The 27488-nt window shown below is 38.7% G+C and overlaps 3 protein-coding genes across 3 annotated transcripts in view; all 3 read left to right on the forward strand.

Annotated features, from left to right (window-relative positions):
* The window catches only part of LOC139937701 (peroxisomal trans-2-enoyl-CoA reductase-like), a 267220-nt gene that overhangs the window by 28255 nt on the left and 211477 nt on the right, over window positions 1-27488 (forward strand). The gene's annotated exons all lie outside the window — the stretch shown is intronic.
* LOC139937657 (uncharacterized) lies at window positions 7325-15696 on the forward strand. The gene is made up of 8 exons (XM_071932906.1): window positions 7325-7445; window positions 8550-8753; window positions 9259-9459; window positions 10549-10830; window positions 11636-11998; window positions 12714-12831; window positions 13790-13863; window positions 14756-15696. Exons 1-8 carry the CDS (start codon window positions 7439-7441, stop codon window positions 15694-15696), a joined length of 2190 nt encoding a protein of 729 aa, XP_071789007.1. The 5' UTR covers window positions 7325-7438.
* LOC139937466 (uncharacterized) lies at window positions 17893-21678 on the forward strand. The gene is made up of 3 exons (XM_071932615.1): window positions 17893-18064; window positions 18733-18825; window positions 19488-21678. Exons 2-3 carry the CDS (start codon window positions 18770-18772, stop codon window positions 19948-19950), a joined length of 519 nt encoding a protein of 172 aa, XP_071788716.1. The 5' UTR covers window positions 17893-18064; window positions 18733-18769; the 3' UTR covers window positions 19951-21678.

Here is a 27488-nt window from a genome sequence, read left to right on the forward strand (position 1 = left end):
TTGAGGATTTCCTTTTTTTAATCGATTTAGAAGAAACAAAATTTCCCCCATTGAAAAGCACTACGACAGTGGCAATTTTGATGTACAGAAAAAGAAAATTGCCGCCGGGACGATGGGCTCGAAATTGAAATTGGAGATTTCCTTAACATGACGACATATGATTGGTAAGATCACCTGCTAGCTAGTAAAGCATCTCCGATACACACACCCTTTGTCTCTTACCCCCCCCCCCCCCCCCCCCTTAGTCAAGTCCCCCATAAACGGCCGGCCTTGGTCGACATCATATCCGGTTGTTCCTCTATAAAACCAAGATCACTTTTATATCCTTTTTCTCATCAAAATATGAAGAAGAAGTGTCAAGTCACTTTACAAGAAGATGAGGCCTGTTGGGATGATTCATAAATAAGGGTTGGGGAGGGGGGGGGGGGTAGGGTAGGGGAGGACAGGTCTAGCCGCATGTCCTTATCTGTTTGTGGGGGAATACACGTCTATAAAATGATAGATTGAAACAGAAATGATGACAGATACAATGCTGTTGAATCTTCTACGTATCTTCTTTTCAAAACAACTGTTTGTCAGCTCGGAGACGTTTTCAGGCCGTGTGGACGGACAGCCGGGGTGGTTGTTGTGGGTGTGTACAAGGGGAGAGGTGTGGGGGGTGTGACGTGGGTACGGTGCCGACGTCGTCCCCACATTATAGATCACGCGATACCGATCAGCTGTCAATGAGATGTGGGGACGAGATGACCTGTGCGAGACATGATAGATGCAAAGGGGGCATTCTGATGACAGATGTGAAGATTTACTGTTCCTAGCTGAGGGGAGGGCGATTAATGGATGCCCCATGCACAGCCAACCCAAATCTTGACTTCTTGTGACCATTTTTCATCATCGTACTTTAAACTTCTTTATAGGCGATACGCTCTTATTATTCAAGAACACATTCATCTAAATACTCCATCCAACTTTCAAAAGAAAAGTTTTGTTTTAATCTGTTAAGCAACAACAACAACAACGACGACGACACGGACGACAACTACAACAAAAACGACAACTAAAACAAACGACAACAACAACAACACAGCAACAACAACAACAACAACAACAACAACAACAACAACAACAACAACGGCAACAACAACAACAACAACAACAACAACAACACCATAAACAGCAACAACAACATCAACAAAAACAGCAACCACAACAACAACAACAACAACAATAGCAACAACAAATAAACAACAACAGAGGTTTTGTTTTGTAAGGAAAATTGCTCATTATCACTGTAGGTGATGGCAATCAAAATAAGAGACAGATAAAATATGCTATTTCGGGGACTTCTCAGCATTTCTGACAATCATAACAAAATGTTCACTTGAACAAATGACCTCCATTTATTAATGTCTGGCAACAGCTGTTGCGAAGTGGTTTCGAAATAAAGTCCTTGGAGGTCATTTACTTGACCTCGTGCTAATTATATTAATTTTCATCTTGAACTGGTGACTTATACTGATCGCTGACTCAATTAAATTTAACCTTACGGAGAATATAATTACAAAACTTTCTTCTTGGCATGCCACAAAGAGGGCATTAAAGGTCATGTGTCATTTTCTAAAATGATGAGTGATGAGGTCATCCAAGCAACCATTGCTATAGTTTTCCCGAACATTCCTTAATTTAACATAATTTTAAAGGAACACGTTGCCTTGGATCGGCTGAGTTGGTCTTTGAAAAGCGTATGTAACCGTTTGTTATAAAATTGATATAGTTAGAAAGATGTTGTAAAAGTAGAATACAATGATCTACACAAATATCCCTCAAAATTGCGTGGTTTTCGTTTTACCTCGTCGACTAATACGGTCGGCCATTTATGGGAGTCAAAAAGTTGACTCCCATAAATGGCCGACCGTGTTAATTTGCGACGTAAAATGAAAACCGTGCAATTTTGAGTGATACTTGTGTGGATCAATATATTCTACTTTTAAAACATCTTTCCAACCATATACATTTCATAACAAATGGTTTCAAACGCTTTTTTTTATAGACCAACTCGTCCGATCCAAGGCAACGTGTTCCTTTAAAGAAAGTACTTAGAACAATAGGGACATCCCAAAGAATTATGTATACGCCTAATGAAATGATATTAATTAACGGAAAGGTTATTTTAAAGCTTAGCAGTAACTTGTTGTTGAGGCGTTCGCAGGCTGATTAGCAGTTCTGAGAGGCATTCACACGCCCAAGTTTGTATATACGGCTGCAACCGTGGACCTCATATTGTCCCTCTTTTGTTAAAGGCAGTGGACACTATTGGTAGTTACTCAAAATAATTATTAGCATAAAAACTTTCTTGGTGACGAGTAATGGGGAGAGGTTGATGGTATAAAATGTTGTGAGAAACGGCACCCTCTGACGTGCCATAGTTTTCGAGAAAGAAGTCATTTTCAACAAATTTGATTTCGAGACCTCAGATTTAGAACTTGAGGTCTCGAAATCAACCATCTAAACGCAAACAACTTCGTGTGACTAGGGTGTTTTCTTCTTTCATTATTATCTCGCAACTTTGATGACCGATGGAGCTCAAATTTTCACAGGTTAGTTATTTTATGCATATGTTGAGATACACCAACTGTGAAGGCTAGTCTTTGACAATTACCAATAGTGTCCACTGCCTTAAATAACTTTTTGTCAACAGCTCCCTTGGTTTTGTACACGTTTTCTTACCATGGACCTTTCCCAAACCGTGGACCCTATTGTCCTCTTTTGTTATAGGTCCCTGGTTTGAATGTGTATACCTACTCAGAAGCACGTTTCTCTTCGAACCACACCTTTACACCACAGTTGTACTTTCAGCATTTATCTAGAGCGTAAAAGAGGAAATGAGCACCAGTGAATAGTTAGAACAATTTCCTACTGTTATTACACCACGTAGAGTCTTTATACTCTCAGATTTCCACTGGAGCCTATTTGAGATTAAATCATTACTGAAGGAAAGTCAAAGGGCGTTGTCACTGCGTAAGAATCTGAAGTTGCGGTGTAAGACGGTGAATTCGGTTACTATAATCTTGAGGTTAATTGAAAACAATGGATTTACGTCATTAAAAGGGTTGTTGATGACCTCAAACATGAGTAAAGATGTTATCTGAAACGGTTTCTTGGAAGGAAGGTTATACGAACCAAAGAATCAGAAACTGAAGCTGTTTTTGGCGTACGTAACTTTCTGATCATAGGGACACGACAAAACATTGGAAACTCTTAAAATGTTTGATGCAGACAATTTAATTGTTTCTCAGAACATTTCTCAGAGTATCCACTGCATAATTTGTCAACTGCTTTAACATAAGACAAACAAAGGTTTTTTTTTTTTTTTTTTTTTTTTTTTTAATGCACCGCGGCCGGACACCTTTGGTAAATGTTAAAGGACCGGTATTTGTATTTTCACCGGTGTATCCCCCAACATATGCGTAAAAGCAACTCTGTGAAAATTTGAGCTCAATTGATCATCACAAAAAAATGAAAGAAAAACACCCTTGTTGCACAAATTGGTGTGCTTTCAGATGGGTAAAAAGGCTTCTGCTAAAGTCTAATTACCTCTTTCTAAAAAAAACTACGTTACTTCAGAGGGATCCGTTTCTCGCATTATACTAGTACTTAGCTCTCCATTGCTCGTTACCACGTAAGTTTTTTATGCTAACACTAACAGTTATTTTGAGTAATTACCAGTAGTGTCCAGTACATATTTGGAAAGAGTGTTCTCCTCAATGACTCAGACATCTGTCAAAGTATTACGGACAGTTATTCACAGAATTCTCCTAATTGATTTACTTCTCCCAATCGTCTTTTTTGTTATCAAATTATCCCACACCAAAGTCTATTTATCAAGACCATATTTCTAGCATTAATTCTTTTTAGTAAAACGTTCGACCCCTATGAGACTTCCTGGCCATGGCGTCAGTGGGGAGGGGGGGGGGGGGCGTGGATGCTCAGGCCATATCCACGTTAGTTTTAGCCAGTGTTTGACTCGGCGTTATTGGACGGGAGGTAGACTCCTCATCAAGGCGCTTAGTCAGTCGCACAGCCAGTCCATCGGGAGGATATTACGAACTTAACGTACACTGTTCACTCATCCCCGCTTGGGGATACTAGTACGACGTCGACCCCACTAACACGAAGCGATTCTCCGTTGTGATGACAAATGAATCTTAATCCAATGTTGTTTTTCCCTTCTCTGACCGTCCTTTTGAGGAGATAATGATGGGGGAAATGGATGACATGTGTTTGGGGAGGTAGGGTGTGGGAAATCATAAAACCAAGCAATGTCAGTCAAATCGACTGGTTGAGAATGTTGACAGCCACACCTAATGTGATTGGCTTACCTGTCCAGCGCCCGAGGATGGTCATCAACTCCTAGGTCAGGAGTGAGTGAGAGTTACTTGGTTACAGTATTCAAGTGTCAAGGAAACTGTTGATGTAATGAGGGAATAAGACGCTGCTTTGTCTAGTCATTACCCAAGTGTAATTACACTGGTCCCAATACGATACTTGGTTCTCTTCCGCTTTCGTTCCATAATACCCGTTTGTCACGGTTACTTGTCATAGGAATGTCCAGCTCTCCACTTCTGCCTTTTAAAAATATTTTTCAACTTTTACAATCCAATGTTGTTTTTGTATGCGCTTCTTTGACTTTTGTCTGATTCTGAGTTCGGTTAATTAGGCCCATTATTGAGTTCTTGTAAGTTTTTTCTGTTAATGTTAAGTTTAGAACCACTGCACCACTGAGTGAGACCGGTGACCACGGTTCGACTCCCCGATGCAACCGTTCCATTTATCAAAACTATCGCTATCTTTCTCGATAATAATGCCAAAAGTTGCAATTCTCATCTTTATTTAGCTGAACCACTTCCATGAATCATCTCATTACATCAAAACCATTCTGACAGCCACGTTCGAGCCCATCACACTTTACCCTTTCGCGGTTTACAACAGATCTCGCACTGCGGTCATGAAATAGTTTGAAAAGGCAGAGTTTATCGAGGCAGCTTTTTCTTAAATACCTTTGTCATCTTTAGTTGTTTCCCAAATGAGTTCAAGAGAAATCTATATGCCTAGAACATGACAAGTCACAGATGCGTGATACATAAGGACATCGCAAAGCATTACGTGCAAGCACGCGTGTTTACCGTCTGCAAGTCTTAAATCCCAGAGGGCTGCAACTTCCTTTAAAATAAAACTGAGCTTCGTTTACCTTTTAAGACCATATGGAATAATTTAGAGGACATTGTACCTAAAAAACGGCCACAAATATTGTCAGAGTACTTTTTTGGGGCGGGAGAATTCATACCGCACTGTGACGTTTACCTTTAAAAAAAAGTATGTGAAAACCTTCATGATCAATGCATCCCACCATCTCTGCACAGTCTCCTGACGACCAGGGAAACAAATTAGAAAACCTGTTAACATAAAAACTTGCTTAGCACAAACAAATCTTGCTCAGCTAACTGGTAACATTTGAGAAGCGTTACTGTGCTAACGTTTTTCATTATATTCTTCCTGCGTGAACATAACCGTTCCGGATTTTCGGCGATGTCTGAAATACGCGACCACCCTTTGAAATTAAATTTTCACAGATTAATTGTATTATAAACAACTACATTTGTAACAAGGATTTAAACAATTGAACGGTTCCAATTGAACTTTCACCTTTGCTTTTGCTGATCGGCAACTAATGTCATCTGTGACGTCAACCATCCCAGTATTTTTCCTTGATGTGATCGAATCTGACAAGGCGTTTCAAATGAGATCGCACCACCCTTCAAGTTTCTCTTCTTATCAAGAAGAACAATCGAAAGGTCTTTTAATAACCCCCTTTTCTGTGTATAAGTTATAAGTACGGTTAGCGGTGACACCATAACAAAATCTCTTTAGTGAGTAGTGGTGGAGCTAGTTTGTATACTGCTCACAACAGAGATGTGTACATGGTGTCACTGCAAACCTTACTTTATTTATTTTACTTAGTTTGTTGTTCCACCATGCACTCAGCCTTAAGTATTGTCTCCCTTGTCTGTGTTATTTTTATCTTAGCTTTAGACAACCCTTCACGTGCTGTGACGGATGGGAGCAAATCCAAGGAAGATGCATTCCTGGTAAGAAACATCTCCTTAATTTGGGGGTAAATAGGTTGATTTAAATCGATCGAAATTCAATATTCGATGTCTTCAATCGATCACTTTATTAACTAACTACTGTATGTAACTGATTTCAAATGTTTGATTACGGTTTGATATCAAGTCATAAACCACGAGGAAAACTGATAAATTTAAATTCAATTTTGGGGTTGAATGTGACAGAAATGAACTTGAATTTCTCTGTTCTACAAAAGAAAATGAAATAAAATGGGTTTGAATTTGTGATTACCTTTTCTGTCATAGTTTCCAAACCTTGCCCGAGGGGCTACTCACAAAATGACCCTGGAGGATGTTATAAAGTCATGACCTTGACGTCATCGTGGGAGGAGTCAAGAAAGGCATGCCAACGAGATGGCCAATCAGATCTCGCCATTGTCGATACGAGAGAGGAGTTAAAACGTTTGACAAGTTTGGCTCGAGGAATTCAGCGAAACATTTGGATAGGTAAAAAGCAAGACGCATGCCCAATAACTTCTTGATTCTTTTTCATTAAGAATGATATATTAAGTGAGAAAATCTTAACTTAGACTTAGAGTTTTCTTCCAAGGTTTCGTAGTTCATTTTGTAACCAGGTTTTGTGTTTCCTAATTGACGGTTTCTCCTAATTGGCAATGCCAATGCACAGTTAAAGCCATTATACACTTTCGGAACAGAAAAAAAAGAAAAAAAGTTCACAGATTTACAAATAATTTACAGGGTTTACAGAAGGTAATGGTTGAAATACTTCCCTTGAAATATTATTCCACGAAATGCTTTAGTTTTTGAGAAAACATTAAAACAATTATCAATTCTCGATATCGAGAATTACGGATTTATTTTTAACACATGTCATGACATGGCGAAACGTGCGGAACCCGTTATTTTCTCCCGACTCCGATGACCGATTGAGCCTAAATGTTCACAGGTTTGTTTAATATTTTATAAATAAGTTGTGATACACGAAGTGTGGGCCTTTTGACAATACTGTTTACCGTTGTTGTGCGATTGCTTTAATTGAATGAACACAATGACCTTGAAACGTTTTTTTGTTTTTTTTTGCAGGTTTGAGAGAAGCACCCCTGATCAAGTCTCTAGTTTGGGTCGACGGTTCGCTCGTTACCCCCTCTGATGATCTTGCTTCACTCCTCCCACAAACCAACACCCCTAATCAGAGCTCATCTGTTCTACCAGTGCCGAAGTGCATCGGTATCAACGCAGGCAGTGGATTGGTGGAGCAAAGGGATTGTGAAACACTCGCAGCATCTATTTGCGAAATGCGATGTGAGTATATGGTAATGGGTGCGTTCGTTTAGCTTCCCTGGGTCGACCCCGGTGTGTGGCGTTTTTTTTTTCCAGGAAGAACGTGGGTAAATATCTGCACACGTTCGTCCTGGAAAAAGAAAACGCCACACACCGGGGTCGACCCGGGGAAGCTAATCGAACGCACCCATAATGGAACACAATGGTGTAGATAATGTGACTCTGCTCATATCGCATGAATTCGATAGTTCGAATTCTGAATTAAATTTATAAAGTGGTTGCCATTCCTTTTCCGGTTTGTTTTTTAAGAACTTCAATGACATTTACGGGCCTTCCATTGCAAAACACCCCACTTAAAAATTTACACAGTTTCTCATTAAGACCTTTTCTGTGTGTTTTTATGTTTTACTTTATTTCAAAGTTTCAAAGTCATACTTTGTATATGGACATGAATATAACAATGCCTCTTTTTACCTTTCGTCCCGTTGTAAAGGCAACAGCTCATCTCTGCATTTAAGTTGATAAATGTTTCATTTTTTTTTAGTTGGGCATTTTCGTCATTGAAGGGCATAGTATCATAACAGAACATCAAGCGAATCTAGAAACAAAAATGAGAAACTGTTTAGTTAGGTAAACTTCGTAATCCCCTTAAAGGCAATGGACACTGGTAATTGTCAAAGACCAGTCTTCTCACTTGGTGTATCTCAACATATGCATAAAATAACAAACCTGTGAAAATTTGAGCTCAATCGGTCATTGAAGTTGCGAGATAATAATGAAAGAAAAAACACCCTTGTCACACGAAGTTGTGTGCGTTTACATGGTTGATTTCAAGACCTCAAGTTCTAAATCTGAGGTCTCGAAATCAAATTCGTGGAAAATTACTTCTTTCTCGAAAACTATGGCACTTCGGAGGGAGCCGTTCCTCACAATGTTTTATACCCTCAACCTCTCCCCATTACACTTTACCAAATAAGGTTTTATGCTAATAATTATTTTGAGTAATTACCAATAGTGTCCACTGCCTTTAATCAAAGTGAATAATATTCATATTATGATGATTTCTTGGACGGAAAAGATTAATTGTGGCTTTTTGAAATAAGTTATATGACTTATTTGTTCCAGCTCAGTGTCCGCGGGGATTCGGCCAATACTACGAGGGTCACTGCTACCGGTTCGTCACTGACCGGCCGCTACCGTGGCGCCAGGCCAGGAAGGAATGCCAAAAGGCCCCGGGAGGAGAGCTAGCTATTGCCAAGAAACACCCGGTCAGCGAGAGCCAGTTTCTTCTCGGTCGGGTACAGACAAAAATAAAGGATCTGTGGATAGGTACGAGTGTTCTCATTGGCGTATCTTACTAAAAAAAATACATCATATTGATATTATTAGGTCTTTTTATACATGCTTTCTGTGTCCAGCCCCCGAGAAAGAAGTAATTTTCCACGAATTTGATTTTGAGACCTCAGGTTTAGAACTTGAGGTCTCGAAATCAACCAGCTAAACGCGCACACCTTCGTGTGACAAGGGTGTTTTTTTTCTTTCATTCATATCTCGCAAGTTCGATGACCGATTGAGCTCAAATTTTCACAGGTTTGTAATTTTATGCATATGTTGAGATAAACCAACTGTGAAGGCTAGTCTTTGACAATTACCAACAGTGTCCACTGCCTTTAAACGCGAATGAGGCAAGCAAATGAACCCATGTCTTACGTAATCGAAATCAGACTATAAGACCCAAGGCATTCTGACTAATGACATTGAGGGAAAAATAGTTTTGTATTCGTTCAATTTGTTTATGATCAATTTCATTTTCTTAGATAACTGATCTTTACAGGACTGTTTCATGATTCGCAAACGGGCGTTTGGAGGTGGGTAGATGATACCCCATTGTCGGAGAAGCAGGGCCAAGTATGGAACCTTGGGGAACCTAATAATCCGAGAGGCCGTGAAAACTGCGCTGGGATTAGTTTCCAGGCAAAGTGGAATGACTCAGACTGTAGTGAGAATTTACCATACGTGTGTGAGATACAAGAAAGTAAGTGCAAAGTTTGTTGTACTTTGTTGGATTTATCTTTTAGTTTTAAAGGCAGTGGACACTTTTGGTAATTACACAAAATATTTATTAGCACTTACTTGGTAATGAGTAATGGGGAGAGGTTGATAGTATACTACATTGTGAGAAACGGCTCCCTCTGAAGTGGAGTAGTTTTCGAGAAAGAAGTAAATTTCATCGAATTTGATTTCGAGACCTCAGATTTAGAATTTCAGGTCTCGAAATCAAGCGTCTGAAAGCGCACAACTCCGTGTGACAAGGTTATTTTTTTTTTTCATTATTATCTCCTTCATTATTATCTCCTTTGATGACTTTGATGACCGATTGAGCTCAAATTTTCACAAGTTTGTTATTTTGTGCATATGTTAAGATGCAGCAAGTGAGAAGACTGGTCTTTGACAACTACCAAAAGTGTCCACTGCTTTTAATTGCTGGACAACAATTTGTTGCTTTTGTCTTGCGTTTAAGCCAATAGTCCTGTTGGTAATAATTGTTAAAGACCAGTGTTCTCACTTGGTGTATCCCAACAAATTCATAAAATAACAAGCCTGTGAAAATTTGAGCTCAATTGGTCATCGAGGTTGCAAAAGAATAATGCAAGAAAAAACACCAATGTTGCACACATTTGTGTGCTCTTTAAGATGCCTAAAATAAAAGGTTTCAAACCAGAAGTCTTTTATTGTTTGAGTGTGAAATCACCTCTTTCTCATAAAACTACGTTACTTCAGAGGGAGCCGTTTCCCACAAAGTTTTATACTATCAACAGCTCTCCATTGCTCGTTACCAAGTAAGTTGTTATGCCGACAATTATTTTGAGTAACCAGTGCCTTTAACAAACATTATTCAACTAGGTATTTATTCCATTTTGACGATTTTGTTTTGCTTTTAAAATTAATCAAAGGAGGCACTTCTTATTGTTTCAGTGGAAACATTATTTGAGCACTCACCAGTTTATCTTCTTGGTAAGCAATGCATGTGTGGATCTTCTACAAATTCTACAAAATCTACAAGATTTCATTCTTGAAAATGTGATTCACATGTTTCTTTCTTTTTTGTTTTGAATCAACACAGATAGTGAATGCTACACAAACGTGAATGGAAACGATTACAATGGTCATGTTAAAATATCAGCAACCGGTAATAAGTGTGTGGAATGGAACCGAGATGACCTACGCGCCCTCAACGTTGACCCCATCTCAGACGTTGATTGGTTGAAACTGAGGGGTCACAACCATTGTCGGAACCCTGGAGGTTTTAGAGATTCAACGTGGTGCGTAGTGGAGAGAAGAAACAGTGGGTCCGTAAGTTGGAAGCCATGTTACATCGGCGAGCCACAAGTGACGTGCGTCCAAGGTAATAATTCTTACACAGGGCCCAATTTCATAAAGCTGTTTAGCAGAAAGAGCTTGTTCGCTAAGCAAACAATTTGTGGGGCACCAATCTGACTTACGGGCCGTATGAAATTGGGCCCAGTATATGAACCTATTCAGCTATTTCGTTTGTAATTACATTAGCTATAATATTAAAGCAAGAATGAATAAAAACGTTGCATTGAGCGCTACAAAGATAGTCTTGATTGGCGACGTTGTGCTTTAAATATTTTTTAGCCACCGGTAGAGGGGGTGCAACATCGACTGGCTCATCAGAGTGGCATGGAATTGTTGAGCATTTGTTGGACGGGGTGGGGAAGTTTGTGGTTTTGTTTGTAGAAAATACTGTTAAAAAAGCGGAGAAATAAGATATAAATACTAAAATGCTTTACACAACCCACCAACCAAAACGACTTTTTGTATAAAATGCACACAAAATATTTAATGGCCTGCCGTTTAATCTCGAAGGCTAAATCAATTTCTGTTAGGGTCGATACGTCAGGCTGTTAACATTTTATTTCACTTATATTATATCATAAACCCTTTTGGGTGGCAAGAAGCTTACAACAGCTCATCAATACTTCTTCCTTGTGAATTTTTTCAAAAGTTTTGTTTTGTTAACACTTGTCGTTGTTTTTCCATTGTGCTCGTGCTTTCTTTATTTTTGTTAACACTGTTATTGTAAGTTGCAATTCGTCTGATGCCGCGATTGGTAAACTTGTATAATAAACCATGAATGAATGAACTTATCTAGTTTACTTAATACTTTTCGCCTAATATTCTTATAGGTGATACCCGTTCATCTGTTCGGAGATACGCCACACCATGCACCGTAGAAGACTCATGCTCCAACGGGCACACTTGCCATCCCGTCATGCGCGAGTGCATCTGCCCGAGTGGGTACCAAGGAATTGACTGTCTACTGCAATGCAGACCGGGTACCTACGGTTACCAGTGCGACCTTACCTGCCCTTCATGTCCCGGAGGGGTCACCTGTCATCACGTGACCGGAAGTTGTCTAGAGGTCAATACTGAAGTGACGGAATCTAACGGAGGAAATCGACATGCTGGGTCCTGCTCCGGTATCTGCGTGCTGGCTGTGAAGGTTGGCTGTGTGTGTGACAACACTAGTGGCTCATGCCCCTGTCCCGGTAGGTGTTTAAGCTTGGGGTGGGTACTTGGAGGGGTGGGGGAGGGGCTTGGGGTCAGTCTCCCTATGGTCAAACCTCGGCGAGCTAAACAAATTTAGTTCAATGAAAGTGAAGAATCGGTAAGGAGGATTTCTCTACGGAACCGCCTGTCTGAACACTGGCTCAATAGTCAATGTTAAGGGTTCGACCTTTTTCACGAGGAAATCGCAAAGCCTTTGGTTAGAACTATCTATAACGGAAACAATATTGTTTATTATTATTGGCTTATTAAAAACCATTCAAACTTGGCAGCCAGAGGCCGAATTGCGTTTAAAATTACAGAGCATAAGAAAATAAATACACTATTTTTGGAAAAATAAAAAAAAACATTAAGATATAAAAACATTTATTTAAGTACAAATACAAAATACAAGATATTCAAAGACTAAAATACAAAACTACTTTTCACTAAGGAGGCATAACACACCTCTTACTAAAAACTATATTAAGTGCTACTATTAAAGGCAGTGGACACTATTGGTAATTGTCAAAGACCAGTCTTCTGCAAAAGTCTAAACAAGAAATTACTACTTTTTATGAATTCGGCCCTATATGTGCAGTCGAGTCCCCCGTACTTATTTTCAAGTTTTTTGCCCACACCCCTGCGTCTTCAGCAGAGTCTCCATCTGAAATAACGAGCGCCCTCTTTATATCTGTCTCCCTCTATCTCCTCCAGCCTACGTCATCGCAGTGCTAGCTGTTGCCATAGTAACGTGGGTAGTTTTGGGTTTTGCTTGCTTGGCATGTGGAATACTTCGTAGACGACGTAACGGCACTAGAGTGGAATACAAACGGTGAGTCAGTGCACTTTAGTTATTTGCTGATTTTGAAGACTTTAAAATAGTTAGCGGTCACTTGAAAGAATCATAACTTGTTAATTCTCAGCGCAGTGATGACGTCATCAAAGGTGCCTTTTGTGATAAGGAATGATTAAGTCTCGTTGGTAAACTGATAAGTCAGTTTACGATTGTTGTTTGTAGGACCAAACAAAAACAGATTGAGTTAAAATAGTTAACTGTCACTTGAAATACGATACATTACTTGTTAATTATTTTTAACGCAGTGATGACGTCATCCAGTGTGTCTTATGTGATAAGGAATGATCTGGTCCCATCCGTAATGACAAATAAATCAGTTTTTATTTTTAATTTTTTTTTATTGGGTCCAGTAAACAATAACAACTTTCCGAGTTGTATGAGTAAAAATATAAATGTTCACATTTCATTATTATTGTTTGAACACAAAAGTTGGTCATGGTGGAAATCTACCTTTGAAACATTTTAAGACAGTTGACACCTTTGGTAATTAACAAAGACTAGTCTTCTCACTTGGTGTATCTCAACATATGCACAACATAACAAACCTGTGAAAACTTTAACTCAATTAGTGTTCGAAGTTGCGAGATAATAATGGAAGGAAAAACAAAAACGCCCTTGTCACACGAAGTTGTGTGCTTTTAGACTCTTGATTTCGGAATCTCAAAAAATTAAATTCTGAGGTCTCGAAATAAACATTTTAGTGGGAAATTACTTCTTTCTCGAAAATTACGTTACTTCAGAGAGGGAGCCGTTTCTCACAATGTTTTATACTATCAACAGCTCAATCTCCATTGCTTGTTACCAAGTAAGTTTTTGTGCTAACAATTATTTTGAGTAATTACCAAAAGTGTCCAGTGCCTTTAAATATAAATTGATCTTGCTTCTATATTGATTTTTAATATTTAATTTACGTTTAATTGTTTTCACAAAATAGCGATTCCGACTATTGCGAAGAGATCGGTACCGATTCGGATACTGATGACGAGTTACAGACTCAACAAGTACCAGGTAAGAATCCGATTACTGATAGAATCGATACTCGAACAATTCAGGACTTCAAAACAACATGGTCAACCATTTTTCTTCATGCTTTTCGCCAAACCTCGTCTTAGGCTCCGTGTAGACCGTTCAAAACTCCCCGACCCCTTTTTTCTTTTTTTGTATTCATAAAAAACAACATTTTCAGCTGATATTTTTTACAAAATGTACAGGAAAAGATGTTTAAAGAAAGTTTTTTATTCATGTTGGCAAAGCAAGAACAATTCTTCAAGTAATTTACTTGGGCTACACTGTGCTTAGTTGTTTGAAAAAGTTTACAGAAAATGTCATCTAGGAGTAAAATTTGTTTGACAAAACTATTGAAAACATCAAAAACACACAAACCCTCTGTTTCATAGTGATTGTGATTATTTCTTTATTCTTGATTTCATATTTTGGCATGTCAAAAAACAAAACAAAAACAAAAAAACCTCCCTCCCTCCCCCATCCGCAAAAAAAGGACGATCAGCAATTTTTTGTTTATGTGGCCTAATGGCAAAACAGCTTATCTCTGCAGCCTACTTGCTTTTCTCAAAATGTTATTTTTTCAAGTTTCATTTGATGACTGCAGCCGTGTCACACGGCTGGCGGTGGTTATGAGTGATACAAAGAAATCGGCATCATCCATGGAGAACAGTTAACATAATTTTATGTATTGTCCTAAATTGTAAATTCGTGTAAAGATTTAACATGAAACGACAGTTGAAGTAATACATGTCTTGTCATTGCTCATTGATGTAACTTCTTGAAACAAAGTGACAAGAACATCTGCCGATTTGAACATCTGCCGATTTGACTCAATGACAACAATTCACCGATTTCAATTTAAAACCTCATTTATTTTGACATATCTTTGTATCAGGTCATCCAACGAATGAAATTGTTTCTCAGCCTGCAATTGGCATGACAGTTGGTGTTATGGATAAGTTTGAGTCAAGCACAAGAGCCTTACTACATGACACATCCCACGGCAGACCACCCCCAGTCCCCACAGCACCACTCCCCACTACTCCGGTTCGTCCGTCCGACTCCCCACCCAACGATACAACTCCCCCGGAGTCACCGTTCTACCTGAACGTCACACGCTACCGTGACGAAACGGAGTACTCAAATCCGTACGAGTTCTTTGGTCGGGAGCCCGTATGGAGACGCTCCGCCCCGGGGCCCGATGAAGTCTGGGAACCATTCCTCTTCCGGCCTGTTCCGAATCACGACGAGTTGAACAACGCCCCCAACGGCTACGTAAATGATTCAGTCATCAAACTCAAAGAGAAGAAAAGATTGAACAAACACGGACATCCAATGCCGTATCGGTTACGGTTTTCATTCCGGAGTAAAGAGCTCGATAGTAACGGGGGAGTCGAAACGCAACATAAACGCACGTTCAGGCAAAAACCTGCACTGAAACCAAAACCTGACAATATAAAATTGCGGCCACCGTTCAGCGGGAAATGTCTAGGGGGAACCAGGGTGAACTCCGCCGGGGCTACGACGCTCACACGCCGGTCAGACCCACAGAGTGGCGCCACTCGACACGACGAGTTCGAACTGAAAATCATCGGGCAGCATTCACCCATCGCGACCAGGAACGGCGATACGATGAGGCGGCATAAGATCCAGCGGGGAACTTCGGTTCCCAATTCCGGATCCTCGTGCAAAGTCGACCCTGATATCGTCGGAATGAACTCGCCGTGGAGTTGGAGGGATGGGAAGTCTTCGGATGGTCATGTTTACGTAAACGAAAAGATCGGAAGACCACGTGTAGTAGGCAAAGCAAGAAGTGTGGATGAGTTTGGCGCGTAAAATAAAGTACTTCAAGTCATGTGACTGATTGACGGAGAGGCAATTAGCCTCACGTAAGGGCGGTATTGTGGCCGAAGAGAAACTCTTGTACATAAGTTCGGCTGACACCCTCATGTTAACGTTTGTGCCGTAAATGTATTCTACCTACCCCAAACAAAAACTAGTGAGAGTTTTACACTGACTGCCTGTCCTGTTTGTAAGTGGTGCCACGCCAACTTCACGCAAACTTGCCTCATCATGGCACAGAAGCCCCCAAGAATTGCATTTGTTGTCTTTGATGATTTATAAATGGACGTAATAATTTTTGGGACTTGACTGTCGCATTCTTGCAAAGACTCAAAGTCTGTTCAGAAGTACCAGTTAGTGTCATAAACAATACCTTTGAACAATAAAATAGTTTTTTTTTTTGGCGGTAATAACACAAAAACTAAAGCAAGACTTTGAGCCGTAAGCAGTGTTAAAACATTGCGAATGTTTGACGTAATGTCTTTACTATGCAGAGTGTACAGTAACCGTTTCTTTCGATGCGCCCTCTGTCGGCATTGCTGCTTTAGGCTTAACACCTTGCATTGATTCCTTTTCGAACTCTCGATTTTAGTTTCGAAAACGGTGTACTTTCGTTGCAGGCGAAAGGATCCCACGCCAAAATCGTGCTTTCGAAAACGCCTTCAAACTTGTTATTTTGTTTATTTTTTTTTGTTTTCTTCGATTTGGTTTCTGATCGGGATGTGGTATAAATTATTTCTACCTCCATGATTGCGAATTTGTTACAGAAAAGTTTGTTTGCAATAATTATTGTTCAATTTTTATTTTATTTTTGTCTTAAACACAACTGTCAGACTTAAAGTCACCTGGAAATAGATTTTTTTTCCTTTCAAACATAAGAGTATATGCTTACGAACAATAAAACAATTTTTTTAGTAATTGTTTGTCACGATTTATATGTTTAAAAAATATATAAAGTTGTTTGGGGGGCTGACTCCGCCTACCCCTTTTGTGACGTCAATCGAGGCAGACTTTGCCTGCAATGCGTATAGTAAACACACGTGCAAAGTACACGTACGTCCAAGTCGTGAGTTAGTACATTCGAAAAAGTGTTTTTCTGCATTCAGCAGCAATACACCTGGTCGGCATTGCCGGAAAAAAACAAACTTTTTTTTTTTTGAAACGTACAAACTCACAACTTGGTCCGTACATGTACTTTGCAATTGTGTTTACTCTACGCATTACAGGCAAAGTCTGCCTCGATTGACGTCACGAACAGCGCCCTCTCGGGTCGGGGTCCACTATTAAATTTGTAAATAACATAAGAACTGATTTTTTAAAACCTTAGTTAACTGTTTATTCACATTCCACTCATCAAAACACATATATTAGTGACAAAAGCTTTATTCTGAAAAAATACCACTTCCAGGTGACTTTAATGAACTTAAGTCATCGATCTTAGTATAATGTGATTGTTCGTCAAACAAAAACCCTCTTTGTTTGGTATTTCTGTTTTGCCTAAATCAGCCAAAAGCCTAACTGATGCGATATGTAAATTATAACTAAAAAAGATCATGTACTAAAATATTTATTTAAACTTCATAGCTGAAATGTAAATAATACTGAACTGTAAAAAGGCAAATGATAATATATTCCTTGAATAAGATGAAATAAAAATGATCAGAAAAAATGTATAATTGTTTCTTCTTTTTTCAGACAGCCTTTGTCTATCGTTGGAATTTATTTGACCCCAAACGTGTTGCTGTTTTTACGGTAAACAACAATGCATGACGTCATCAAAAAACGTCAGTAAAACCTAAACACCAATTCAATGGATTTAAATGAGTTAAATAATATCAGAGTTACACATTGCTTCACAGGTTGTCCCAAGTCCCCACAGCGACTAAAACACAAACTGGAAATTTTAATAACATTTTTTTGTAAAACCCTTTCTCGACCACATGAATTACAGTTTATGAACATCACTAATCACTAAATTATGCAAATGATCAAATCGATTATTCACCAGCTGTGTTAGCGGGAAACCAAAAAAAAAAAAAAAAAAAAAAAAAACCACACACAATGGAATCAAGCCATTCCGCTTGTTTTTGTTTGTGTTGCGTTTTATTTCCAATCATTGTCTAACATCTGTTACAGAATGAATTGTGTAAAGCACGACTCAACGTACGCATAGAACAAATATTAATTTTGTCATCTGGTTTGCAGAAAACGAATAAATGAACTGAATTAATTAATGAAGCCCTTAGGTTTAACTCTACCAATAAACAACGGCGCAATATTGTTTAAATACTGCTACGACACGGAATTATTTATCTAGTCGACACGAGACCAACAAATTTAAATCAGAATGCTGAACACAGAGGTAAGTTGTAGCATAGTTCCTCCTACACCTTGTTTTGGTAATTATTTTGGGCGTGTGTTATTTTAAGGAAAAATGTCTTCGTATACGCATTGCCATATGATTTTATTCTGTGAGAATCGTTATTATAAACCCAAATGGTGTGAAATTATTGGTATCTTATTGTGTTATTTGAAAGAAAAGTTCACTTATTTGATTTCTATCTCTAATAATTAGTAATTAAGGTTATACAGAAGTGGCGGAGCTGACAAAATAGTCACAGACTGTGTGTTGTGGGATCCATATACGCATGAAATAACAAACCTCAACACCATTGGAAATATCCCTTTTCTATATGCCGTATCAAAAATATTGGAAAACCACTACGCACAGTTTTCAGCAAGTGTCATGTGGTTGCAAGCAAAATCATTGCATTTTGTTATTGTTTTGCAGATACTGTTTTCTCGAATATTACGAATTAATTTTAGAAGCAAATATTTAAGCTTTCAGACTGAATAATTATGTTTGTTTTTTTGTAAACCTATGTCAATTCTTTACAAAACATCTAAGTAGGCCTACAAGTTACTGATTCAAAACTTGAGCCCATCAGACCAACCCTCTACACTTAAAAACCTTGCCTTAATTCACAAAATCAGCATAGAAACTGAAATGTTCTTCTTTTCCTCCTTTAGACTTTGAGAGACAAATGTTCTTCTATACTGAAGTACAATGGAATGGAACAGTGATTATTATGAAAGTCAATGGGATTATTCACAAAGTGATCGGTAAGAAATACATCTCGCTTGTTGTTGTTGTTGTTGTTGTTGCTGTTGTTATGTTGTTGTTGTTGTTGCTGTTGCTGCTGCTGTTGTTGATGTTGTTGTTGTTGTTGTTGTTGTTGTTATTGCTGTTGTTGTTGTTGTTGTTGTTGTTGTTGTTGTTGTTGTTGTTGTTGTTGTTGTTGTTGTTGTTGTTGTTGTTGTTGTTGTTGTTGTTGTTGTTGTTGTTGTTGTTGTTGTTGTTGTTGTTGTTGTTGTTGTTGTTGTTGTTGGTGGTGGTGGTGCTGCTGCTGTTGTTGCTGCTGCTGCTGCTGCTGCTGCTGTGGCTAGTGTTGATGTTGCTGCTGCTGCTGTTGTTGTTGTTGCTGCTAGTGTTGATGTTGCTGCTGCTGCTGTTTATGTTGTTGTTGTTGTTGTTGTTGTTGTTGTTGTTGTTGTTGTTGTTGTTGTTGTTGTTGTTGTTGTTGGTGGTGGTGGTGGTGGTGCTGCTGCTGCTGCTGTTGTTGCTGCTAGTGTTGATGTTGCTGCTGCTGCTGTTGATGTTGTTGTAGCTGTTGCTGTTGCTGTTGCTGTTGCTGTACCAGCAATTACCATAACCATTTTGTTTCCCATTCGCTTTTCATTTGACATAATTAGCTAAATTACTCCTTTCGTATTCTTCTTTTTAGCACCATGCATTATGTGAGTTACATCCTTGCAGCAACCTGCTTCGTCATCTTAGTTCTAGCCATCGTTTTCCTCCTTCGAGAATGCTGCGACTACGACCACAGCACCGAGAACTCCGAGATGTTTATCCTCCGAAACGAGGAATCCTGCGCCCCAAATTACACCGAAACTACGGCCGAGAGAGAGCAGACGCGCGGTCATCGAATTGCGCACGAATTCAACCGTCATCAGAATGTGGTTTTATTATCGTCTGCGCATTCCATGGCCAACCAGCCACCGCCGTATTATGCGTATGATACAACGACACGCGCAACCTACTACATGTATCCAACTGCGCAAAACACGGCGGGAAGTTTAAATGCGCCAACAATGTCAGCGCAACTGGTGCAACGTAATTATGGGGAGACGGTGCCTTTAGGTGGAACGACAGCCAGACCACCACCTTACGCACCAAATCATCATTAATGTACTCTTAACATGGTGGCAAAAACACTTATCATATACTTTTCGAAACCACGACTTCGGCTTTGGATTCGGCTTCAGGCTCCGTCCTCTCGTCTGAAGCCCTAGGCGCGTACGCAATGCACGCACAACTGTCGAAACAACCGCGGGCCAATTTAGCCTGAGCCGAATCCAAAGCCGAAGCCGTGGATTTGAAAATGGCCTTTGATGATACAAACTATAACTTATAAATTCTTGCATGTAATTGTGATAAACATTGCAGTAGTCTAAACACGCAATCTGTTATACTCTTCCCATTATGATTTTTTTTAAGAGAATTGATAAACTATGTTTTCCGAGGTCAAGGAGACATGACGGGCCTGATATCCTGTTTTGTCCCCCATTAACAATTACAATTACCGAACCTAAGCTTTAAATACCGTTTTTTTTTCTGTGAAAAAGAACCTGTCTTCATACGCATTGGTTAACATTGTTAAAATCGGTGCTTGAGTGTCATTAATATCATAATCGACCCATGAGTCATTGTCAGTAAAAACAAAATATTTATTTTTGAAAAGAAATTGTTGGATTATTTTATTCTTTATAGTTATTAAATTTGTTAAAAGTTATTCTTTACAGTCAGTCATAAAGATGGGAGCAAAAGAAAAACATGCTCATAAAAATGAAACGTATTAATGGCACCGAAACTTTAACAGAACCCCATCCTAAAAAATCAGAGATTCTAAACTAAAAATGGCGATTTGGAAAGTAAATAAAGTTTAATCTTGAAAATTTCAAGTGCATTTTCCTTCAAAATGCGACAGAAAATAAAGCAACCGTATTATCATAACAATTATGAAGTGCCGTAGTAATAGTAATCCGATGAAATAACAAAAACTGTTTTTGGGTCATATTTTTATTCCTTTGCCTTTAACAATGGTTTCACTGATGGATTTATACAAATGTTTCTCCTGACGCAATTCATAGCCTTTGTCTAACCACACCACTCTTCTTTAATCGTATGAACAAGAAGGTCTGTTCATTGTTCTCGTGCGCTCGGGTAGTTCTTTGCCAAAAAGGTAAAATAGATTACAAAAATAAGAAGCATTGTTGGTGTGTTATTTTATTTTAGGGAAGATAAATTAGACTTGTTGTTTTAACGTGGGAGGTGTAGGCGTTTTACACTTTAAAAAAATAATAGACACTTCTGGGAGAACAAGTCCATGACTTTGACCATCCTATCTATATTGCCAATTATTTGAAGCTTTATTAAAAGAAAAAGTAAAAGGTATCATGAAAATCTAAGGATTATTATGTCTTTGACAAAAATGTAACCCTTGAGATGTTTTTTCGTTCTAGACAAAGTGCATTGTTTTGAGTTATTGACTTTTTTGCAGTGCACTCAAAGTGAGGCATGGGCTAGGCCTTTTCTAAGTCACGGTTTGGCATTGTAAAGGCTTTGTCACGCCTGATTGAAGCTCATAATGAAATAACTGACGAAACCTATAAGCCCAAGCCCAAAGCCTCGGTCTCGAGAAGGCCCTTTAACGTAGTTTGAGCCCTGTCATCTTCTGCGTTTCTTATCGAATCCACTCCCCGTAAATTAAGACGTACTTATTTAAGTTTATCTTTAAATATTCAGACGCGATGTATTATTTGGTGAAAATGTGTCACCAATTGTGAGAATAAACAGACAGGTGGGTTCTTTTAGACATTGCTATTGCTGTTACATTTACTCCCCGTAAATAATGACGTATGCACTTACGTGTATTTCATTACATATTCAAATTTTAAAGCCTTAATTTTAAGCGGTGTGAAAAATGCATCATCAATTGGGAAACTTACAAGTATTTTTTGTTTAAGAATTAGATTTTGGGAACTGAGGACCGTGTGTGGTTTGTGAAGATTTCTCGAAAATCCATTTTACTAAATGAAGGAATTTCAGGACGTTTTTAGAGTCTAAGACTATTTCGCGATGCCCATGTACGGATTCCCAATCGGTCAAGGAAACTGACCAGTAGTGCCATAGCATAACTTGTTGTATGTTGTTGTGGCTGTGGTCATTTTTCAAGGAAGAAGTCAAGTACAGATTCTAGCCCATATTAAGTATTCCTTATAATCAGTTGTTCAGTTTACGCATTAAGTGCAATATATTGGCACCGAGTAGTACACTTTACAATGCTGTGACATCATGCATGCAACACCCGTATTCAAAAGGCATATTATTAAAGTTCTTACATAACATTTGCCAGGTTTCTACAATCGTGCCATTAACCATGCTCTGGTAATGTTTGACGTCAAGCATGAAACACCCGTCTTCAAAAGGAATGGTGCAAGGTGAACATTCCTGAGAGGCACAAAGTTACATAATATTTGACCAGGTTTCTACAATCATGTCATACTAGATCTGGTCATTGTTTGATCGGCATACCACGTCCACAATGAAACTCAAAATGAGACTAAATCTGGGCAGAAGTCCGCCATATACTGAAAAGAAAAAGAGTTCAGTGGTTTTAAAAAGTTAGCGAGAAAGCAATGGGGTAAATCAACCCGTGTATTCTGTATGAATAGTCTAACTCTAACACCCATTTAGCACTTCAGCCAGAATGTTGAACTAAGTTGGAATACTGGCACCGTAGAAGTTATTGATTGCACCGCATAAATACAGTAGGTGCGAGCTCGGGTTTGTCCGCCCTGACCCAGCCCTGTTTAGACATCAGTGCCACGGAGGAGTCCAACCTGAGCTAGCCCCGATGACCCTCAAGTCGAACGTTACGGATCCCATCTTTGGATAAATCGACCATTGAATTTGAATGAAGTTGACCGTGACTGTGTTCTCGTTGTGCTTTATTATCAACATTTTACGGAGTAGAATATCAGCGTGGATATAACGTTGGAGTTAAGAGGGTAATAAACTCCCCCGATGCGGGATGGCCTAACCGGGAGCAACTGCCTACATCACGCGGAAATAGCAGGTAATGATTAGAATAATTTCTTTGTTAACCTTCATTGTCAGAAGTATTATTTCTAACACATTTTGCTTCATTAAACACGGCTTTGTGTTTGTCATTCTGAAGACTACCAGTAGGGGTGACGTGAATAAATCTAAAGTAGTAATAGTTGCGCTGCTCGATTCTGGAGTGGCAATTTGAACTACACATTTACGGCACAACGTTTAAGGAAGCCTCGCGTTATAGCTGAGGTTGTAATCGGGTCTAAACGTCTTAAGCCCAAATGGATGACGTAGTTATACAGCACTGACTACTCAAATCTCTTTAATTTTCTCGAATTAATCAGCGCCCCCATTGCAACTGACACCTTGACACTGTCCGTGATGAACTTTAACCCGGGCTGTTGCCATCTACAGACCTACACCCTCTGTTTTGACGTTGTAACATGAGCGCATTAGACTGTGGATTAATTGGTGAGATTGTTTGGCAATGTTCTCCGCGATCAATTAAAGAGATAAGGGTTTCATTGACATGGCAGGCGGAAGAAGCAATTTGTAGACAAATTTACTCTAATACTGTACGGTCCTTAAAGGCAGTGGACACTATTGGTAATTGTCAAAGACTAGCCTTCACAGTTGGTGTATCTCAACATATACATAAAATAACAAACCTGTGAAAATTTGAGTTCAATCGATCATCGAAGTTGCGAGATAATAATGAAAGAAAATAACCCTTGTCACACGAAGTTGTGTGCGTTTAGATGGTCGATTTCGAGACCTCAAGTTCTATTAACCTGAGGTCTCGAAATCAAATTCGTGGAAAACTACTTCTCTCTCGAAAACTATGGCACTTCAGAGGGAGCCGTTTCTCACAATGTTTTATATCATCAACCTCTCGCCATTACTCATTACCAAGAAAGATTTTATGCCAATAATTATTTTGAGTAATTACCAATAGTGTCCACTGCCTTTATAAGAAACTAACCCATAGAATCATTATATAGTTGCAAATTAATTTGTAAAATTTTGGCCAAGGTAATGCTGAGAAAATGTTTGCATAGAAAACATTGTGAAAATGCTGACTCCATTGGTCATCAAAGTTGCAAGGAAAAAAACAACACCCTTGTTGCACAAAATTTAACTTTTAAAACGTACGGTTTTTATATGAAACCAACCCATAAGTATCATAACTTGTAAATTAATTTGTAAATTGTCGGCCAACGTAATATGGAGAAACATTTTGCATAAAAATAACAAATATGTGAAAATTTGGACTCGTTGTTCTTAGAAATTCCAAGAAGATAACGATAGAAAAAGATATAGTACCAGAATTGCAATTTTTTTCAAATTTCGGCCAATATTTTTTACATCAAAATAAGAATTAATTTTGTGGACGGAAATAGTTGGATATACAATCATACAAAAAAGCTTGGTTAGTAAAGAGCGTCCTTCATAACCCATTGTTCATTCTTCACAATCCATTTTGCTCGAAAGGTTGGAAATTATGCTTATTGTGAGAAACATAAGACTATGTTTAAAACAAACAAACGTATGTCATTTTAACAAACATATCTAATTTGATTTAGCCGAATAAGAATAACAACAAACCCTTAAAGCTGAAACGATTGCTGTCGCCTTACCCTTTAAAACAAGGTGATAGTGTTGCTCTAAACCTTTCCTGTTCTTGATTGTAACAGACTTACTAATTAAAGACCAATCATATGACCTTGAGGAACACTTAGCCTCAAAACACTGTTTGATATTGACTTAGATTGGGAAGCATCCACTGTGAACAGCTCTTCCTCCGTGGAGTGAGATGCGGAAGTAAGGTCTTGATGCTTCGATCGCATCTTGAGGATTTGAAGGGAGTTAGTGTACCTTTGAAAGTTACTTCAAACGGTTGGGCTGGAAATTAATGGCAATACCAACTTCAGAGTTGGATAGTATTGTGCAATTTGAGAAACATGTAACCTCTAAGTACTGCGGTATACGCAAAAAGGTATAACTTGTATGCCTGAAATTTGAATATAAGAAGATTACTGCGCGAGGTGGGGCTTCTAAGATTCCCTTCTCAGATTCTCAGATTCCTTTGTTCAACACTAAATCGTACACAATTAACCCAGTCAGTTTCCCTTGTGGTTTATTCTTAGATACTTGTTCGCTTTCATCATATTATTAGGACTTCAAGTATTGGCAAAAAGCACAAAATTGAATTTGACCTTTGAGTTTTGACCCCCATCTTTAAGACCCAGGTCACAATTTCAAAGAGCTGCTAAAGCACAAATTAAATTAAGCTGAGCACAATAAGAATATGCTCACCAGAATAAGGTGTACCAGTCTCATGTATACCATGGTGACTGGTTTCTTGCTCATTTCTGCTAAGCAGGACATTGAGACAAACATTCTCTGCTTGTAAAGCCATTGGACACTTTCGGTTAACAGTAATGTCCAAATGCCCACAGTTCGTGTATAATAACTTATATATAAAATAACAAACCTGTGGAAATTTAGGTCATCGGAGTCGGGAGAAAATAACGGGAAAACCCAGCCTTGTTTCCGCACGTTTCGCCGTGTCATGACATGTGTTTACAATACATCCGTAATTCTCCCTATCGAGAACTAATAATTATTTTAATGTTTTCTCAAAAAGTAAAGCATTTCATGGAATAATATTTCAAGAGAAGTCTTTCACCATTACCTTCTGTAAACCCTGTAAGTTATTTGTAAATCTGTGACCTTTTATTTTTAAAGTGTGCCCAAGTCAAGAGATTGTCTTCACCTTTGATCCTACCAGATCTTTCTTTGTTTACTTCGCAAAAGAGAAAAGAAAAAAGGTTTTTCTAAATAAATTCCTTTTTGAGTCGAAAGGGTGAAGTGTACTTTCTCTTGACGGGTGTGAGAGAAAAAAGGGGGAAAAATAAGAAGAAAGAAAAAAAGAGTAAATCTTGAGCCACGACAGTATCGTCACCAAGTGTACTTTGCTACGTCCGTACGGTGCAATCGCCGTTATAGAGTGTGTACGAGTAGAAAAGCACTCGCTGCGGTACTTCAGCGTGTCGTTCTGACGAGGGGTGCCGGGATGAAGTTGCACAGAGCAACCCGGTGTTTTATTACAACTCGGTGTGTTTCTTCGTTGATCGTCGGTCGTGTCCTATCGTCAACGCCCTTGTATTATTCCGTAACCAGCGTTAGTTTGAAAACTCTTTCCGCTCAGTCGCTGATGCTGAATTTAATATAATCACAGTTTGTAATTCGTTTAGATTGGTTGTTATTTGCAAGATTTGTTTGTGTGTTGTTTGTGATGTTGGCAATTGTTGGAAGTTCTTTGTTGACGCATTTCGCTTTTATAGCAATATTTGTCGATTATCAGGATCAATTTGGATGAGTGGAAATTAACTGGATGAGTGGAAGTTTTTTTAAAAGTTTATTTCGATGTCTAAGTCAACATAAATTGATTAAACTGGATTAAAAATATCAAGGCAAATTCTTTTTGTTCCCTAAATATTGCTCCGATTTTGTTTTGACTAACATAATTTAAAAATAAGGTTGTGTTCTTTGCGTTATCATTATGACAGAGAAAAACAATAATTTAAACGTAAACTTTGACCCAAATCGCGAATACATTATAAAGTCTAATTTTATTAAATAATTTGTGAACCTTCAACACATGAAAAGCAAATAAATATTTAAACTAAACATATTGAATACCGGATTAAGTGTTCGATTAATAAGTTAGTTGATGATTGAACAGCTCAGGTCATATTTTATTAACTAAATAATATCAAAGGAAATTCAGTCCAACCTTCCTCGCTTTAAGGGGTGTGTCACAACACCAGATTGGAGCTCCCGCGGTTAAACTAACCCGGAGCTGTGACGCTTTCTCTTTCAAAAGGATACCAGCCGTTTCTCGTACAATTCAAAATGAGATTGTGTCAAAGAATATTGATCAAGAAACCGGAGGTTTGACAATGGAGGAAAAACATGCTTTCAACAAGTTCAATAGAAAATGTCCCCCTCTGAAGACTGACGGACGCTCTGAATACTCTGAATACGAATAGCTACAACTGATTGAGGAACCTAATACTAAGCCAATGGAAAAGGTCGTAGCTACAGGAGTTCCAACAATAAAAGACATGTCAACTGTCGTTTCACATGCCCTATTTCATGCATCTTTCATCGGGTTACCGGACCATGTGGCTGTGGCGGGGTGGCACATTGCTAAACCATTCCGTCAGGGTAAAGCCCGGTGAGCTGCCTTGATTAGCGTGGCTCGCTTTAGTATCCTAAGCTTTTTTCTGACCTGTAGCCACCCCTTCCCTCTAGCTAATAATAGCTTCAGAGTCAGGTGTCTCCACACTAGCTCTGACCGAGTGAACCAGGCGTTCGTCTTACTGCGTAATATTGTAAACAACTGCTATTAGAGGATGTAAACACCGTTTATAACATGGATATATTGCAATTCAAAATGCGTTGATTATTTGATGATTCGTTTCAAAACTCATCAAACAAAAATTCAGGTGTTTGAATTGTGTTCTATAGCTGGTATTTGTTTCTATTAGTATTCATTTATTCCGCAGCAGAGATAATGAATTTGCCAAATCAACCTTCAATT

Source organism: Asterias amurensis, chromosome 5, assembly GCF_032118995.1.
Source record: "Asterias amurensis chromosome 5, ASM3211899v1".
NCBI lineage: Eukaryota > Metazoa > Echinodermata > Asteroidea > Forcipulatida > Asteriidae > Asterias > Asterias amurensis.

Coding starts and splice junctions, on each gene's coding strand:
- LOC139937466 (XM_071932615.1), top strand. CDS start 18,770: ATGGAATGGAACAGTGATTATTATGAAAGTCAATGGGATTATTCACAA. Junction 18,826..19,487: donor GATTATTCACAAAGTGATCG/GTAAGAAATACA, acceptor TCTTCTTTTTAG/CACCATGCATTATGTGAGTT.
- LOC139937657 (XM_071932906.1), top strand. Junction 8,754..9,258: donor AATAAAGGATCTGTGGATAG/GTACGAGTGTTC, acceptor TGATCTTTACAG/GACTGTTTCATGATTCGCAA. Junction 12,832..13,789: donor ACTAGAGTGGAATACAAACG/GTGAGTCAGTGC, acceptor TTCACAAAATAG/CGATTCCGACTATTGCGAAG.